We start from the raw sequence: 18,350 nt of genomic DNA on the forward strand, positions 1-18,350 counted from the left end.
CCTCTTTATAATATTAGTAAAGACAACACTTTGGTTAAAATACCTCTAGGGTTTTTACATTATGTTACATGTGGGGATGCTATTCACTGTATGCACCCAGAAGTATCCAATGCAATGGAGTCTGGTACTTCAACTGTGGGTGTAAATAACGAACCATGTCAAATAATTTGGTTATTACCAAAGCATTTAAGCTCAGGAATCTATTAAACACATCTATTATATATTACTAGCTTCCGCCAGCGGCTTCGCCCGCGTGGTGTGTTGATAAGTAGCCTATGTGTTAATCCAGGGTCTCACCTATCTATATACCAAATTTCAACCAAATCTGTCCAGCCGTTTTTGTGTGAAAGAATAACAAATATATATCCATACATTCTCACAAACTTTCACATTTATAATATTAGTAGGAAGTATGATAGTAGGATTATCGAATGTGACGCAGGCTTCACATAAAAAACATACTTTAAACTAATGTTTAAAAAAGCGTAAGAAAATAAATAAGTCTAATAATTATAATATGTTTAATATAACATTCAATGTAACACTATAACACATAACCAAGATTATTTTCAAACATGTTTTTATTAACAAAAAAAAAACAAATTACAATATTCAGGTTTGATGCGTTTATCAAAATCTACTTTTCTATTCAATATTCGCCATTAAGGCCTCTCAAAACACACTGTATATTAAATTTGGGAGGGGGAGGGAAAGGCACAAGTTATATGTTATACAGATATTAGGAATCTTATACATAAATTAACCAACAGCAGCCAATAACAAGGTGGCAATGTCTTCACGTGGCGAGCGAGCTATCAGTTGCATAGTAACAGCTCCTCCGGCCATTACAAGTCGTGCTCGAACAAGCACGGGGGTGCCCGCGCGCCAAATGCCACCACCGCGAATCTCCTTAACAGCATCACCTGTGACTGCGGCTATGGGCATCCCTAAGTGTTCACATACTGCTTTAGCAGCCTCTCCTACGTCGGTTTGAGACAAACCAAATGTATCACAAGCTTCATCAGCGGCAGCAGCCCTCTCCCAAGACGCTTCCCAGTCGTCGGAGGCAGCGCGCGTCCTAAATTGTTCAGCACAGCCGATTTCGATTTCCTCTAATGGATAGGTATCGGCATAACCCTCACCTGAATCTGGCAGGCCAGTGGTTGGGTCACAGTCACGCACCACAAACTCTAGTGTAGCTCCAAATGTTCCCAAAGTTTCAATCGGGGTCTCAGGGAACTCTAATAGACAAAATATGCTTCCTTGCTTATCATACGGCAGTTGCTCACATGGAACTTCGGTTAATATTTTATAACCTGGAGCAGATTCCAGTCTTATGTGAACTTTTTCCAGAAGTTGATCGCTCAGTGTATTTGTACATTCAAATTGAAGGACCAAATGGCGGGCGAAAACATGTTTAACGCATTGAACACGATACTCCGTCTCCGGTTCGGTCAAGTCAACAGGCTCACATGTTTTGAAAATTGGACCAAGTTTCTCAATGCCTGGAATAACTTTCAATTGATCAGCATATTGCTCCTCACGAGATATCATCGGAGGTCTTGTTTCAATTTCAACAGGAGCTTCTTTAGGCTCTTGTGACTCTTCAGCTATTGTCGGGATTGTAGCAATATTAAAATCTTCTGTCATTACAAGATCAGATGTCAAATAATGGTGCAGTGCCCTTTCTAGAAGTACAGGGTTAGGTATAGGGACATTTATTATGTAATCATTGATGAGTTGTGAATCACCAGAATCCAAAATAGCGCTATAATAAATAGCTCTATCGCGAACTTCATCATCGTCATCTAATTGGCAGCGGGCCAGCAGAACCCTTATATTTGGAAGCAATTCAGGACGAGCTGCTCCAAAACGAGCAACAGCCGACACAGCTGCAGCGCGAACCGGACCTGACTCCAAAATTACTCTATTGTATATGTACCGAATATACCTGGATGGCTGACGAGCTTTAGGTCCTTCACGGCCCAGGATATGTAATATGCGAACTGCTAGAGAAGCATGTTCACAGTCTTCAATAAACTCACAGAGGTGTGCCAAACCTGTCTCTTTAGCATCAGGATTTTCTTCAACAAGAGCAATTATAGCATCGGCAATGGCAGTCTTGTACTGCAATCCACCTTCATCACGGAGCATGCCAGCTAAAAATGATGCCAGTGATTGATGTTTACGTGGATACTTGGAACAAAGGCGCCTTATCGCACGCACTACTACGATTTTGAATTCATCCGATATTTCAGACATGAAACTTGAAATTTGTTTCATTAAACGGTCAATAGAACTTTCTGCGCCAGTAGCCAAGAGCGTTGTTACGGCTAAAGTGGCTACAGAGCGATTTGGGTCAGAAATAAGATTTTCCAGATCGACGGCACAAGCTGCTACAGCATTGGGATGTTTAGCTGTCAGTTTTGCTAATGTGCGAGCACCTGCTAATCGCATTGTAGCCTTGGAGGAGCCACAGAATATTTGTAGTACAGAAACTGCCTGGGCAAGATCTCGAGCAGATTTTCTTAAATTCACAATGGCATGAGCAGCTTCATAGACTACTATCTCGGATTTATGACGCAAACATGATTCAATGAAATCAATATAGGGCTCTGAAGCATCACTTTGATCTTCCTCAGTTAATTTGGCTGCATGACGAATAAGAAGACAAAGGGCATATGGAGAGCGCAGCGGAGTCCGGGCCAATTTTGTTACCAGCTTGACTGTCGAGAGGCGATCGTTGCGCCGGGCCCCGGCCACTACGGCTAAAGCATGGTATGACACCATAGCGTTGTCAGATGTGATGACACCCTGTAAAGGAAGCAAGAGTTTATATGTAAAAATTGTGACACAATAATACTTCTTTCACGTTACCATAATATTGGATGTGGATGCACCCTAACATATCGTTGGTTAGATTTACACGAAAAAGAGAATATACAATAAACTGCGAAACGTTCGCTCACATTCGGCGGCTGACTCAGTATGGTTTGAACACAGCAAAGGCAACTACACTATACTAAAGGTACTATACCAAAGGAAGAATGAGATCTTAGTATAGAGATTGTAAACTTTTGTAAATGAAGTATAAAAACAGATTCTTGGTTGGTATTATCGCCAAGCTTTGATAACTAAAATATTATCAAAATACAGTGTAGATGCATGACAGATTTGCCAATTCCAAGTTCTTTGCCGACTGATTCAATAATTAAAATCACTAAAGTGTCAAGGATATCTATCATGGTAGATTCCTGAAATTAGAAAATATTTAGACAGGCACAGGAAAATCTAAAAATATTTTTTGGTGTTATTCAAAGGAATGTTGTAACTGCACTATATTTGGTCATTTCATGTGTTAGTATAGATGATGCAGTTGCATTTTTTTATAAAAAACCACAGGAATCAAACCCTTGCTAGCTGAGTAAGTTGCAGCTAAACATGGGCCACCTTTTTAATCGCAATGACAATCATTTAAATGCAGAATTTCAAAACGGCATATCGCAAAAGGCACACATTATACAATGTATATTACGCATGATATAATGAAGCAGATTATACAATCCCATTGCAACATAAATATAAGGATGAGGACCCTTAAACATAGTTTAGTAGCAAAACTATTGAAATAGGTAAGCCCTATGATGATAATTGCTCAGCAATATATATGAATGACTTAGGTTCTTAGTTTCAAGCTAGCATTTGGAAATGTATTGTAAATCATCTGAATGAATGATGCTTAGTGTAAACCAATACTATGCAAGTCTGGGGATCAAAGTGATTAATTATAAAGTTTACGCAGTTGCCTGTAATTCTCCTTAATCAAGAAAGCTTCTCATTAGTTTCTGTTCCCACCAGAAATAAGTCAACTCAATACAATATACCTACAACTTAGCCCCCTTACTTATAAAATCTCTAATCACCTTCTAAGCAACATTTTAGCTAATCACTACTTAAGACTTTAAGTAGTGATTAAATGTTAGTTAAGACATGCTTAAGCAACGTTTATAAGTAAGAATTTTCTTAAACAGCCCTTAAGTATTACTTACATTTAATTCACGTTTATAAGTAAGGCTGTAGATCATTAAGTAGTACATAAAGTTATGAAATTTACACAGAATAATGTTTAATTTCCATATAGTATATGCAATTAGAACGTACAGCACAATGACAAAATTTATTATTTACCTGAGCTTCCATGACCCATCGTCGTACCAGGTCCGGCACTGTAGCAGACAGATGGAGTGCAGACACAAGGGCAGCAGAGCTCACAGCGGGGTTCTTGTCCACGATAGCTTGCTTCATATAACGCTCAATCGCTTGCAACATTGTGCTATCAGTGATTGTGCACAAAGCACGGATAGCAGCCGCCCTATACAAATCCTCTTTGCCCGTCATGTCCTTAGTAAGAGATGATGTTACTATGATGACATCTTGTGCCATACAACTGAGTTCCTTGATGCTCAGATATACCAGCCGGCGTAACACGACATCCTTGGATTGAAACAACTTCGTAGTTGCGAAAAATATGTCAGTGGCTTCTTGAGTATTTAACTTTTCTCCTTGATTTAGCAAATACAGGATCTTGGTTAGGATATGTATACATTTTTTAGGATTAACTGGTGTCGAGTTAAAATATCTTGCCTCCTGTAAAAGAGTAGTCTTATCCAGATTTTGGAAAGTACTACTACTGTCCTCGTCTTCCTTCTTGTCTCGGCGACTCATTGCAGAACAGTTTACGAAGTGAACAAAACACAAATAACCAAATTACGGTAATGGCAAAATCTGTGATTGAAGCAGTAATTTACTTCTGACCCGACACGTCACGTCATCTCACGTCAAGTTTTGATTATCTTGACATTATATAGACAGAGTTGCCATTTTAAACGTACTAAACTGCCAACGAAGGTGCACCAAACATATTTTTTACATTTTTAAATATTAAATTCAAAAATACAAATTCATTACGTTAAAGAGTGTAAATACAATTAAATTAAATGTGTGGTGAAATATTAAGCTTTGAACTTTGAATAGAAACTACTACAGAAATACTATTTTGATTCTGTAGTATTTCAATATCTTTTTTCAGATAAGGATCAATATAAATGCGGCGACCTAAATAACGGCATAAATAATATGCATATAATATCATGTCTTATGTATAAGTTCTTTATGATAGACCTTTGATGGTGCCAAAAAATCCAGACTGAAATCCATGGGGTATAGGAGCTATTTCATATTATCGCAAAAATAGGTTATGTTGAATATATGTTGATTTTAAAGATTATTAACATCAAGGGACATAAAAAAGCAAAGTAAACTAACATTATACAAGCCACTAGTAATAACCCCATAGTTTCAGAGTTGGCCTGGTGATTAAAAGGTCTTGTATTTAACCACTCCAGATACGATTTGACAATGTTGTGGTGGTCTAGAGGGTAAAGAACCAACCTCTCGAGTATGAGTGCGTGTGGGTTCGATTCCAGAGGTCAGACACGTACCAATGCAACTATTCTAAGTTTGTATGTACTTTCTAAGTGTATCTTGGACACCAAAGGCTGTTTAAATTGGTGGAGGAAAACATCTCGAGGAAACCTGGGTTATAATGGGTTATAAAACAGGGACAAAAAAAAGTAATGAATTTGTTACTTTTTAAGCTGTCTCACGTTATAGTTGACTAACTGCTATTGGCAACACTGGATGCTTGTCAATGTCACAAAACTGTTCATTCATTTGTTGTGTTATTGACAATAACACAACAAATGAATGAACAGTTTACAACAATATATAACAACAATATAACAACAATAACTTATTGTTGTGTATTTTCTATAATTTTTTTGTTTGCTTGAATTTAGATTAGTCTTGAGTGAACTTATCCATACGTATATTTTACAAATAGTGCTTTAATATGCTAAATTATTGTGTATCTGAAAACTCAGTGCCTAAGTAAGTACAGTCCACATATTGTAAGAGTATTGTTTAAATAAATGTTATTTGTGTTTTACAAAGGCTTAGTTTATTTTTGTTAAATAAACCTTATTTTTTTATCCATGTGATAAATATTAGGTGTTGGGGTGCACAAGTAATAAAAGACTATCTTTGCAATTTTTAATGGTTTACCAATCTACAAATACATTTGTACATGGGTATTTTGAAACATTTTATGGCGAATTTTTTGCCCTAACACTCATTATACACCTCAATTTATTACTACTGTCTTGATAATAGCATCTAAGAAAGAAATTTTATTCTATAAATAGATAGATATATTATTGTGGTATTTAATACCTATGCAATAAATTAAAATAATTTATGTATGAACATAATAACAGCAATAAATAATAAGAGGTTAACAACTTAAGAAAATATAAAAATAACTTAAGTACAGTAATGTGCAGTTGTGCACAAATTGCAAACAATACAAATCTACTAAATAGTTTTTTAATAGAAATTTCAATGTGAAAATAATTTATAATAAGAAATAATTTTCACTATTTAATTCAGTAACCACTACTGTATTAGTGTAGAAACAATACTCCACGGACATAATACAATATTCACAACACATGTCAAAAAGTTTGCTCAAATATGTCCAAATGTCAATAAAATTCTCAGAACCAGAGCTTTGAATATACTTTAATGAGATCTATAAGTATTGATGGTATAATAAGATATTTAATTAAATTTACCAGCTAACAATTGCAATAATTAGTTGTTAAAGAATGTTTTTCTTGTCTCATGTCTTTTCTTAATTCAGGACTATACATTTAAATAAGACCACATGACACAATAACACAAACATGTAACACAGTTCTAACTGAATACAGGAATAACAAAATTAATGTCTTCAAGATTCACACTTGTGACATTACTTTCGGAATTTCATGATTAGTCACAAATCTTGCCTCTGGCATGTTCAATGTGCGATCTCCTTGGTATATGCCTTATTGATGTATTAAGGCTATACATGAAGCAAATTTTTTATTACAACTTTGACTACACTTTTTGAAAGTTACATTTTTTAAATGGATATTTTCCATTAATAGTTTTAACTGCAGTAACGTTTAACATCACTAGAGCTTGTTTAATATGAATTATTCATCTTTCCAAAGATAAGAATGTATACATATAAAAATTTTGCACAGTAGTTGCCTATATATATATAAACTTTCGAGAATATAATGTATGAGAAAATAAACAGCTTACAAATCTACGCAATGACTACTCACAACATCCCTTTTTCTTATGTTTAAGTACTTAGATTTGATACCTAGATACATAAAATGGTAAGGTGATTATTAGAGAAAACTTGTACACTGATAGCAGTAAAAACTAGCATCCCCTTTGTCATACGAGTCCTTACAATTTCGTGCCAAGATTTTTATTTTTCAAAAATAATTTTACTATTTGGTCGCGAGTTTGACTAGTGGCGAACACAAACGTTCTACCTATTACATCACAAGATGATCATGAGTAATAAACACTTAAATCTTTACATAAACAGGTTAACCTGATCAATGTGACATTGTTTTTTTAATATTAAATTCATTCTAAATAAACTGCCAAGCAGAAAAACAATAATGTTACAATGCCAAATCAGTGACACATTTATATATAAGAAGATAACTTCATGATACCTTTTGTTTCAATTATTTATACATACATATGTGTACATATGCATAAAATTATTAATTCACTATGGAATGTTACTCAAATTAATGTTTAGAAATTAGTTTATAACTAATTAACACATAACTTGATGGAATAATGTAACTAGTTTTACGTAGTGTAAAATACTACCAAGTAGAACATTGAGTAAGTAGGTACAGCTCCGGGATCATTATGGGCAGTGGCAACCATTCCCGTATAAAGGTACTTACGTGACACACTCACATATACCGTCAAAGTGGGTATCAGTGTGGCAAATTCACAATCAAAGTGACAACCCTTAACTATATCAATTGAATTATATTATTTTACTTTCTACACTACGGATTTGGCTTCACATTTATTTAGTTTTATTATTTACATCGCATTAATTTACAAAATAGGTTACTCTTATGTTTTGGTAACAAGAACCTATGCTACAATAATAACACATTTATATATACTAACACTTTTTACAGAAACATTCTTTTCAAATAGGTACTTAATGGAACTTTTTCAATAGTCTTGAGCTATTAATAAAATTCCAGTAAAAGGTCAATTTTTATGCATTTCGACTTTACTCCTAGTTTATTAATCCTTGCTTCTGGCATCATATTATACCTACTTACTGTCATTATTTGTTGTGACCAAAGATGTAATCGAAACAGTAATTCATTACTCTCGGTTGTGCAAATAGATATATGGAAGTAGCTTGAGCTACAAATGCAAGAAGATATTTCCAGTACTCAGAAACTTGACCAGTAAACTACGGAGTAAGGTATTCAGCCCGTAACACGTAACGATCATAAATATTATTATTACCTCTACACTTAAAGAGATGACACTAAATTGGTGTAAGTTTGCCGGCAAGATACCAGTGCCGATTTCTCAAAAATATTTTCTATGTATATTTTCAAAGGAAACAGTTGAATGTTGGTCTTCCTTTTTGGTCTAGTAGTTGTGCGGCTTCGTTTTTATTTTTCTATTGTGATTAAAAGTTTTATTATGCTCTCTCTAGGCACTTCTAATCAATAATAATAAATTACAGATAATTATAAGCTGAAATTACTTCTAATACTTTACACAATACTAAAACACATATGGCCTTACTACAAAAACTTTAAACCCTGTTTTACACTTGTCTAATAAAATTTTGGCTGCAAAATGAACCATATGTCAACGTCATAATTTGACACTTTTTTAGACAAGGCATAAACTGACGTTTAAAAGTTTTTGTGGTAAGACGGATAAAAGCCGATCTTATGCTTATTTAAAAACGATTTCTAGTGTATAAATAACCGATGTATTATTATCTGCAAAAGCGATATTACGGCAAGTGAACATAAATTTTATTGTCTTAAATAATACCAAACAATGCATAAGTACAATATTAAGCAACAATATTGTCGTTTGAAAATCGAGGTGTCCCTTTGTCCAGTCAGCCAATATTCAACATTTTTATAAATAGTTCATTGTTTAGTTATTCTATTGATCCTGTCAGTAGTTTTATTTCAGGTTCAATAACCAGCCTGAGTAGCCTTAATTAACTTAAATGATTCTAGGCCGGCAATAGGAAAACTTAACCTCGTCGATATTTACAAGTAATATAGTTTTTCATTCTCAAAACTACGTTGCTAATATTTATTTTGGCACTCGTTTTTGGAAAAATACTTGAAAACAAATGGTCAATTGTTATGCCATACTTGGACAACTTCGTTCAGTGTGTAACAACCCGCCGCAGGACAATTAAGTACTTGTCAGCAATTGGACTTCACATGCCTTCACACCTGCGGACCGCCCTTGAGGAGGTTCACCCAACAGGTACAATTAAAAGGTCTTTGGTACTTAATAATAACAGATGAATGACGAGTGCACGGGTCGGAAGCCCTGCGTAGGTAAATACGCTTGTAAATATATTTACTGGGTAGGCCCCAATAAGGCCTGTTCACGAACAACATCAACAATGAGATCAAAGTTTATTAAATATGCATTAGAAAATGCGTCAAAATGGTTTTGTCTAATACAGAACAATTCAGTTAGTATTCATAAAAACTTCTACTGAGAGTGTACAAGACGACCGAGTAAGCTATATTTTAGTCATAAACAGATTTGTTTCAACATTCGTAGGATTACCTATGTCTTCACGTTGTGAAATTCAATCGTTGCAAACATTTAATTAGTTAACTATTTATTTATTTTATTCTATGTAGGATCTAACAATTCTTTGATTCATCTAGGCCGTGTCTCTTCATCGTATTCATTGTTGTTTCCGTTTTTTCAGACACTAATAGGCATCCCAGATTCCTTTTCCTCGAATTCCAACTGTATGTCAATACCTACTTCATTCCTCATACTTAGATTTGACGAAAGTTAATAATATTTGATTTAACTTTAAAGACACATACTTATTAAGCAAATATTGGATATTGCAAACAGCAGAGCCTCTTTTACACAACAACTTTATGAGAAACTTAATCTATGTTCGGCTATTGCTAATAGTGTTTTACTATAACAACTATTTCGCGTATCAGTTATTCGTAATATAGAACATGTTTAATAATTTCAAATACCAACAATGTTTATCTAGTTTAATTCTTTTGGTTTTTCGATTAAAGCAAAAATAATAATATTTGGAAATAGCCATTGCCCAAGCTTCACTTCACTGTTTTGTTTATCAGTAATTTAAGAGAAACGATCGCCAGTAAGTTGATGCTTAGGTACATTACGAACACTCATAACCTGGATTGCTTATAATAATTATTTACAATGAAGACATTGCTGTGATTTTGTTGTTTCGGTCCCAAGGGTACGTATCGACACACGTTTCTAGTGTTTGAGATTACATCAACAAGCAATATGTGGGTACAGACCAAATGGGAACCTTTTCCAACTCAAGATCCCTTAGGGTTTGACAAACAACAATTTAAAGTATTACTGTTTCTTTGTGGGCATGGCTGCATTCGCTTGCGGCTCAACACTGACACGGACCTCTCCTGTAGGGCCCACCACGATTCTCACCTGAAAAACGTAATTATAGTGTTTATTTTATAGGTAGGTATCATATTTATATTAAGAAGTGGCAGTTATGTTAGGGTGCGTTCAAACTAAACGATCAAACGCTCTATCCATCCCCACCTATCAAATTCTGAGCTCTGCAGCTGTTTAAATCAAAGGGATTGAATGAATAAGTGTTTTAGCTGTAGCTGTTCTTTGTTCGTATGGTCTAAAACCCTTTCTTCACGGGAATATCTACATCAAATGACTCATATAACCCGTCATGTTCCTTCGTACCAGGTATGTACCAGGGCCGCAGGAACTCTTTCGACCAATCCCGCAGACCTTGGTCTAAACCCCTAAGTTGTATTCTTCAGTATCAGTTTAGAGATTTTGCTTCAAAAAGAACAATTATATTGCCAAAATCAGATACCATGTTTGATCTATTTTAAGTAAGAGTTCAGAGCACCTAAAATATGAATCAACAATTAGGTACCTAGTCTCCTCGTCAGACATTCATAGCATAGTAGACGGGGTTCGGGGGAGGTGCCATGGGCGACGTGGCTTGCTGCGCTGACACGCCCGACGGGGCACCTTCCGGAGCTCCTCGCGCAGCCCTGGATGGAGATCCAGGTGCTGGTTGGTACATTGGAGCCGCTACCTGTTGAGACACGTTCGAAGATTAGTACTATTTTATAAATAATTGCTCTGCAATATAGTTATTCATCACAAACGCTAAGAACAGAGTAAAATAAATACCCTATAGATAGAAAGAGCTTGGCACATGGAAGAATAAATAAATGAACAATTAGGTATTCCCTTGCGCTACTTACTTTCTCTGAGTAGCATATCATCTGTTTACCCCCTCCAGGTTGGGGTGCTGGAACAGGTCTGTACCTCGCAGGTGCTGGGCACAGCGTCTGAAAATTACAGTTGATTAAAATTAATTCAATATCTATGAAATAACAGAAACTTCTTTTGAATGTAGCTACACGGATTTCCCATTCTGATTTCTGAGCTATCCACATAAAATAGTTTATTTTACGTCGACTTGTAAAAGATTTAGTTTTCTAGAGTTCGAAGCGACAAGCTATTTCGTTCAGAAGAACTTCGGTAAGTTAAATTTTAATAGTCATGCGACTTGCTGAACTTGCGAAAAGTTAGCTTCGAACGCTGACAATCACTTCGCGCAACATTGATGTAGCCCAGTGGTTCCCAAACTTATTTTGTCTACTGCCCACTTTGAGAAAAAAAAATTTTTTAGCGCCCCCCATTTTTTAACCTATTTAAAAACCACTATAACTTCAAAATAAATTAATTAATTATTGTGACCTATATATGTTTATTAACGGGGAATTCTAAACGAAACTTTTACTATATCCCGCAACTTGAAACCTGAGCGCAGGTAGGTAACATACCGCGGCGCTTAGGTCTCAAGTTAACTCTTACAGGGGGGGTCGTAGCATCGGGTGGCACCCTGAGCGGACTACCTATTGAGCATCCCCCAAAAAAATGATAAAATATAATCACGGACTAAAATTGTTAATTAAAGTAGGTACTTTAAAATCGCGTAGAAATCATTCATGGTGCTTTTTGCCTGGTTTAACATAAAGAAACCGGAGACAGATCACTGCAAACTTGTAAAGCGCTAGCGAAGCGAGCCCGTATTTTTTTAATTTTGGGACATATTATTATTATTATTATCTTGTATGTCTCTACCAGACCTCGGGACTATAGAGTCCCGGATTTTTGGGAGGCGGACGTGGGGCCGAAGCCAACACGCTGAAGCCCTTTTGAGACAACTTTAATGAAATGGTGACACAAAACCGACGATTATCCCTGTATACACTATAGAAATGTACCCAAGGACAATCCCCGGTTCTGTGCTAAACTATTGCTAACTATGGATGAAAACTACTTATTATTATTATTATTTTTAGCCCATACTGTCCCACTGCTGGGCAAAGGCCGGGGACTTTTGGATTTTTGGGACATAATAGAACCCAAACATGTTTTATAAAAACCAGCGACAAGTGAAAAAGCCGCGAGCGCAGCGAGCGCGTTTTTGAGTTTTGGAACAGTAAAGTACCAAAAAGAGTTATAAAAAACCGCGCAAATTGTTTAGTTCTGGGGCACAAAAGTACATAACTTTTGTGGAAAAAAAAAGTAAAGAGAAGAAGCCGCGAGCGTAGCGAGCGCAAAATTTTTGATTTTTGGGACGCAATGATACCTAAAAAAATTAGAAAATAGTCACTGTTAAGTGAAAGGCGCGAGTACAGCGAGCGCAATCTTGTAATTCATATTAGTTGATGTTCACAAGTCGTTGTTTAAGAGGCCTCCTAGCTAAATAAAATTACAAATCACCCCCCAGGCCTCTACACAACGCCCCCATTTTCTTTCTGGGTCTCTTACCGCCCCCCTTGAGACCTGCAGCGCCCACAAGGGGGCGTTATCGCCCACTTTGGGAAACACTGATGTAGCCGAAAGTAATGCACACGAATTGTGCGAATGCTGTGTTATATCGCAGAAAGCATTTTTTTCATTTTGTGAACACATTTTTTCAGTTATCACGGTTAATCGTAGAAACTAAGTGGACCAGGGCTAAGTTGGTTGTTTATCTTCTGTTCTTCCACTTTTTCATAACATCTTTTTCCACTAGATACTTACCGATCTCACATCCTGTATTCAGGCAGGTGTTGAGGCGGTATAAACTCATGTTGTTTCAGTGAATCTTGAAAGCACAATGCATCGTGTTGCTCAGGAAATCAATTTGGACTCTATGTGCAGTGCACACCATGCATTTTTGGAGCTATGTAGCCAGCATAACATTCTGTTAAGATTGCAATGCCTTTACAATGTACTGAATACAATATTCTATTAGATTATCCTTGCCAGATATTTTCGGGGCCCTTAACTGAAACGCTCTGGCGGGATTTAGTGGATCCAATAAATTATTTTTTATCTTACATGAAAACTCACATTACAATACAAAAACTTCTACACGGAATTGTTAAAATAATGATAAAAAAGTAATTTGTAGTTTACCTGTAGCTGTAGTGCATGCGTGTAGTGAGCACGTTGCGGTTGCACCGCCGCCGGCTGCGGGGTGCTGGCTCCGCTGCGGGCCTGTTGTTGGTAATACGAGTGCATGCGGTTGTCTGTAACGAAACTCACTGTTAGCCTGCTTATCTTCCTTCGGCCTTATTATTTTTTTGAATTTTACAAGTGCTTGCTCTTTAGCTTAAGTTCGTGGTGATTGGAAGTTTGTGTCGTTTTTTTTTGTTTTGGTATTTGACCTATACGTTGAATAAGATCTATCATTCAATATGAAATGTTTTCAATTCTCCAAACACTATAACTGAAAACTAATGAAGTCCTAGCGAAGCGCTTCTTTATATAGTAATAAAGCATCCCGTAAGTTGCTCTGTTTCAAGAAGCGGAATATTCAAAGTTGCTAAACATATACCTACATGGCTTAAAATACACTTTCGGAGAACTAATAACGACGGAACGATTTATTTGTTGGGCTTACTACTTGTACTGTTTTAATCTTATAATTAAGACATACTTAATGAATATGAAGATGAAGATGCTGCTTAAAACTAGGCGAACATATTTAGTTTAGAACTTCGGAAACCCGAAAATCGTAGTAGCCCAACATTTTCTCAACATTCTTGAAATCGTTCACCTAGTCTAGCTTACTAATGCAGTTATGTCAGGTAGTCTATCCAATTCAGCATACATATTGCTAGTAGGTTGTAAATACAGATTATTAGACAACTCACAATCGTTGGCCTGCTGCCATTGCTGTACTCCGTAGTCAGCGTGGTGCTGGTAGTGATAGTGGGTACTGTACGGCAGGTACAGCAGCTGATGGTGGCTCCTGATCGGCGGCGGCGACTCCGGGCGGCGGCAGCGCGGCACGGCGCGGACTGGCGAGGTCTGCTCCGAGCTCGTCTGAGAACTGTACAGCTCCTGACTGCTGTCCGAACACCTGAGGTCAGTGCGTACTTACATTATTTCCCATTTTAATTGGCGCTACTTATTATCTATATTATGAAACGAAACCTTGTACCGCGTAAAACAGGACCGGTATGACTTTACCACTGTACGATTTTACCATTTGTATAGTCGAATCAAAAAGACACTTTCAATGAAAAGTAGTTAGAAAAGTAGGTACATTAAGGACAAATACATACCCGATATTAGCATAAAGAGAGCAATTCCTGTACATGTTCTCTTGTTGCTGCCTCTGTTGTTGGTAGTGAGCGTAGGTGGCCATGTTCTGTGCGTGCGCGTAGCATGCGTCTGAATGCTGCTGAGGTACCGGGGTACTCTGACACGGTCGTGACGGCATGTAGTCCGATGACTTCGACCTGATATAACCAGCAAGCTTATCATTTATTCGCTATCTATTAAACGAAAATAATGTAGTAGTATGTTTTTTTTTTAATAGCGAAACGTCTATATTCGTTTCTTTAAATTATAACGCAGTAGTGCTTTGTACGATGTAAGCAAATAATTGACTTAATAATACTGATATGACTTTACTCAGTTAAGGTTCTATTCAGTTAGTAACTAGTTGGTCGAGTTACTTGTATACCTAAGTAAATTCACGCCTCATCATTTCGATTCACACCGTATTTAGATCAATAGCATCCATGTTTGAATAAACTCCGTAGATTATAGCTAGATAGTTTTACCAGTTAGAGTTAGCACTGGCTCTGCTTTGAGGTCTGGAGTTGAGGTTCGCTTCGGAGTAGTATGGCCAGGAGTAATTGGAGTTGGTGCGCTGGCAAGCATGTGAAGGCATTTGTTGAGGAGTGGTGCCCGGAGACGGCTGTAGTTCATTCTGCATCTGTTGCAATATCTCGTCAGAAGCCCCGAGTTGCTGCTTCATAGCTATGCCTCGAACAGCCGGCCGACGGTGGAAACCTTAAAACAACACACAAATATTTTAAAGCGAAAGTTTTCGTGTATTTACTCTTATCTTACTACTCTTCAAGCACAAACGGATGAATGAGTTTTGATGAATTTTGCCAGTAATGTAGCTTACACATCAGATTTAATGGGTTTTTATCAGAGTGCGGGCTTTAGTTCCTCGGATACTTGTGAAACCGCTGCCAGAACCCAGTATTACATAAGTCACTTTCAGCTCCATTATTGAAGATATTGTTGACTTATTAAATAAAACTCAAAAAATTACAATCTTGCTTGAATCTATAAATTTTCGTCTCCCATCAATTGTATTATACCTAGGTAGGTACACCTACACTACAAAAGGTAATATTGCCTGCTATTCGCAACAAGTACTATCAGGGAATTATAATAAATGTGCAATCGACGACGCATTTCTTCGATAGAAGTAAAATGATGGAAATAAATTCACCTTAAGATGCTCTACGATCCTTGGAACGGGTATTTTATTTTTACTTCGCAGCTTTAATGCTTGTTGAACACACCTCGTTCTTTTTGACGTATTTTCCGATTGAAATAAATAGAATAATATTTTTTTTGTACGCAATAAAAATACTTTGATCTTCTTACATTTCTATTTCATAATGAATGTTTAAGTCTACGGTAGATAGCTTGATACATACGAACTTGTTGAAATGCAAAGTTTTAATTTAATAATAACTAAAATATTATGATTATACGATAACTTACCGTAATCATCATGCTCATCGTCGCTACTGACGGGCTGCGACTCTTGGCCGTACCGCTGTCTTAGTCTTTCAGTCCTCGGAGCCGTAGCTCTGGCGAAAGCAGCTAGGCCATCATCTCCTTCACCAGCGCCTATGTATGCAATTAAAAAAAAACAATACAGATGATTTGAGAATCTCCTCCTTTTTTGGAAGTGGATTATAACAATAAACGCCCCGGTAAACGGAAACGGAAAGCTCTCACTGGAGAAAAAATAATTAAAAAAGGCCTTTTTAACCATCTTATAAACTCTAAAACCACAAGTTGATGAATTTGAAAATGAAACAATCAGCGACAACAAAACGCGATTAACAAAACGCGTGAGAATGGCCGGCACCTGTGCAGAGACATAGATAGACACATTTCATAGCAAAGATTCTGCAAATTCTACAAAGATATTTTCAAAGGTATCAGCATTAAACTTAGAAACTATGTTAAGGGTCAAGGTACTAAACAGTGCAATGTTTAGTGAAGCTTGTGTGCATCGAATTACGGACCTGACCGCTTACCCGGAGTGCCTGCGACGACATCTGGAGCTGGCGCATCGTTATGCTCTTGTAGGTCAAGGTTCGTGGCTGAGGACGCCGATGTTCGGTCTCCAGGGGGCACGTAGTAGAAGCCCTCGTGATGAGCCGCGCTGCCCACGCACGCAGTCAGTGGAGCTAATGTGGACAAGAACTGCCTTCTGGGCTCTGGTTTTATCTGTGGAGTACCGGTATTTTTATCGTAATTTGTCGCAGAATTCACGATATTGAAGTCTTCCTAAAGTTTAGGCTAAAGTTCACATTTAGGTAAAACTATATAAATTACGGAATCAGGCGTTACTTCACTACAGGAAAACATCCTGCATCGAAGCCTCGATTTATTGTCTCGCGGAATTAACGCTACACATATTTTTCTTAACAGCTTATAAAATTGTGTAATTAGTCCGTACGAAATTGGGGTAATATTTTAGCTTGTGCTGTGTTACATAACGGACAGCTTAAACAAGTTTACGGAACTACAACGAGATTGAATTAGTTTAATCCGCATAGCCTATGCTGCGGTAACCGGCTATTCGTAGCTGACCACAACGGTCCCTCGCTTCGTAAGTAGCTAGGTACTACTCGTATTTAATTTTAACAACGCGCGTTTCGTGTCCAGAAAAGGTTGACATAATCAACCAGCAGATCTCACAGCAACAGTTTTTAACTGAAATGTTTTGTCTTTTTGTGTGAGTTTTAACGCCCGCCGTCTGGCAAGTTACGTAACAGTTGATAAACTGAAAATACAACTCGGTGGCTGAAGTGCCCACTACTTTTGTGGTGTTACATTTTAGACACAACCAACTTTGAAATGGAAAAAGTGCGAGTCTAAAACGCATTCTAAAAGAAAATTATATTCTTTAGCGGTTCTTCATTTATCACGTTTTTTGTAACAAAATAGTGGACTGGCCACTAGAAGTATTTAAACTAAATACAAAACAGGTTATATGGTTCATGTTTTCACGAAATTAATTATGAGAAATGTTTCCATTAAATTCCTAAGCGAGTAGGAATGCTGCTTGTTCATCAATTAACATGCACATTGAAACACGAACGCTTCGATACGCAAACTGAAGTGATTGTAATTATCGCTTCGGTACCCTCATTGTCATTTGATCCACCTATCATGCTATCCTCTCTAGGATATTGCTTGAGTAGTCGTGCATGATAGACTATTGGAATAGTGTACGCATGTCTACTTAGATCTTGTAGATATGTATGTACATATAAATATGAAGTTGTGCGTGTTGGCAGTTGCTCTCACATCAAATAAATAAGAGACTCGTGTCTCTTGAAATTTCTTAATTCATACATTGATTATTTCCATGATAGATTTAACTCAATCACTTAATGATAAAATACTATTTAATAAGGTTGAAAATGTTCCGACTATCATGTTTATTTACATGGCATGCCGATCTCATAGTTTCCTATAATCGTTGGATTAATACTGAAGCCTTGTATTGAAAAGGCTGAATA

The 18,350-nt window shown here is 36.8% G+C and overlaps 2 protein-coding genes and 1 long non-coding RNA gene across 7 annotated transcripts in view; 1 reads left to right on the plus strand and 2 right to left on the minus strand.

The window, feature by feature from the left end:
* Positions 1 to 502: 502 nt before the first annotated feature.
* LOC110374483 (coatomer subunit gamma) lies at positions 503 to 4,862 on the minus strand. Its single transcript, XM_021332198.3, has 2 exons — positions 4,189 to 4,862; positions 503 to 2,814 (listed from the first exon to the last, which is right to left on the minus strand). Exons 1-2 carry the CDS (start codon positions 4,723 to 4,725, stop codon positions 760 to 762), a joined length of 2,592 nt encoding a protein of 863 aa, XP_021187873.1. The 5' UTR covers positions 4,726 to 4,862; the 3' UTR covers positions 503 to 759.
* A 955-nt stretch (positions 4,863 to 5,817) lies between these two features.
* LOC110374484 (uncharacterized) overlaps positions 5,818 to 18,350 on the plus strand; it is a 102,611-nt gene continuing 90,078 nt past the window's right edge. Inside the window, exons 1-2 of the long non-coding RNA XR_007512294.2 lie at positions 5,818 to 5,949; positions 14,506 to 14,643. This is a non-coding gene — a long non-coding RNA (uncharacterized LOC110374484). The remainder of the gene's footprint in view (positions 5,950 to 14,505; positions 14,644 to 18,350) is intronic.
* Positions 6,089 to 18,350, minus strand: part of LOC110374481 (uncharacterized protein) — a 101,205-nt gene continuing 88,943 nt past the window's right edge. For 4 of the 5 annotated variants that reach the window (XM_049849328.2, XM_021332197.3, XM_021332195.3 and 1 more), the window contains exons 9-17: positions 16,845 to 17,049; positions 16,312 to 16,440; positions 15,348 to 15,579; positions 14,844 to 15,020; positions 14,430 to 14,638; positions 13,690 to 13,802; positions 11,478 to 11,564; positions 11,141 to 11,305; positions 6,089 to 10,668 (exon numbers count right to left, since the gene is read on the minus strand). In XM_049849328.2, the coding sequence (XP_049705285.1) occupies positions 11,153 to 11,305; positions 11,478 to 11,564; positions 13,690 to 13,802; positions 14,430 to 14,638; positions 14,844 to 15,020; positions 15,348 to 15,579; positions 16,312 to 16,440; positions 16,845 to 17,049 (1,305 nt within the window). In that variant the 3' untranslated portion in view covers positions 6,089 to 10,668; positions 11,141 to 11,152. The remainder of the gene's footprint in view (positions 10,669 to 11,140; positions 11,306 to 11,477; positions 11,565 to 13,689; positions 13,803 to 14,429; positions 14,639 to 14,843; positions 15,021 to 15,347; positions 15,580 to 16,311; positions 16,441 to 16,844; positions 17,050 to 18,350) is intronic. The other variant, XM_021332196.3, reaches the window with a different exon arrangement.

Source organism: Helicoverpa armigera, chromosome 1, assembly GCF_030705265.1.
Source record: "Helicoverpa armigera isolate CAAS_96S chromosome 1, ASM3070526v1, whole genome shotgun sequence".
Taxonomy (NCBI): Eukaryota; Metazoa; Arthropoda; class Insecta; order Lepidoptera; family Noctuidae; genus Helicoverpa; species Helicoverpa armigera.

Bases quoted from the DNA above. Each gene is read 5' to 3' on its own strand.
- LOC110374483 (XM_021332198.3), bottom strand. From the start codon at position 4,725: ATGAGTCGCCGAGACAAGAAGGAAGACGAGGACAGTAGTAGTACTTTC. The intron at 2,815-4,188 runs GTAAATAATAAA...CTTCCTTTACAG, and splicing joins GATGGGTCATGGAAGCTCAG to GGTGTCATCACATCTGACAA.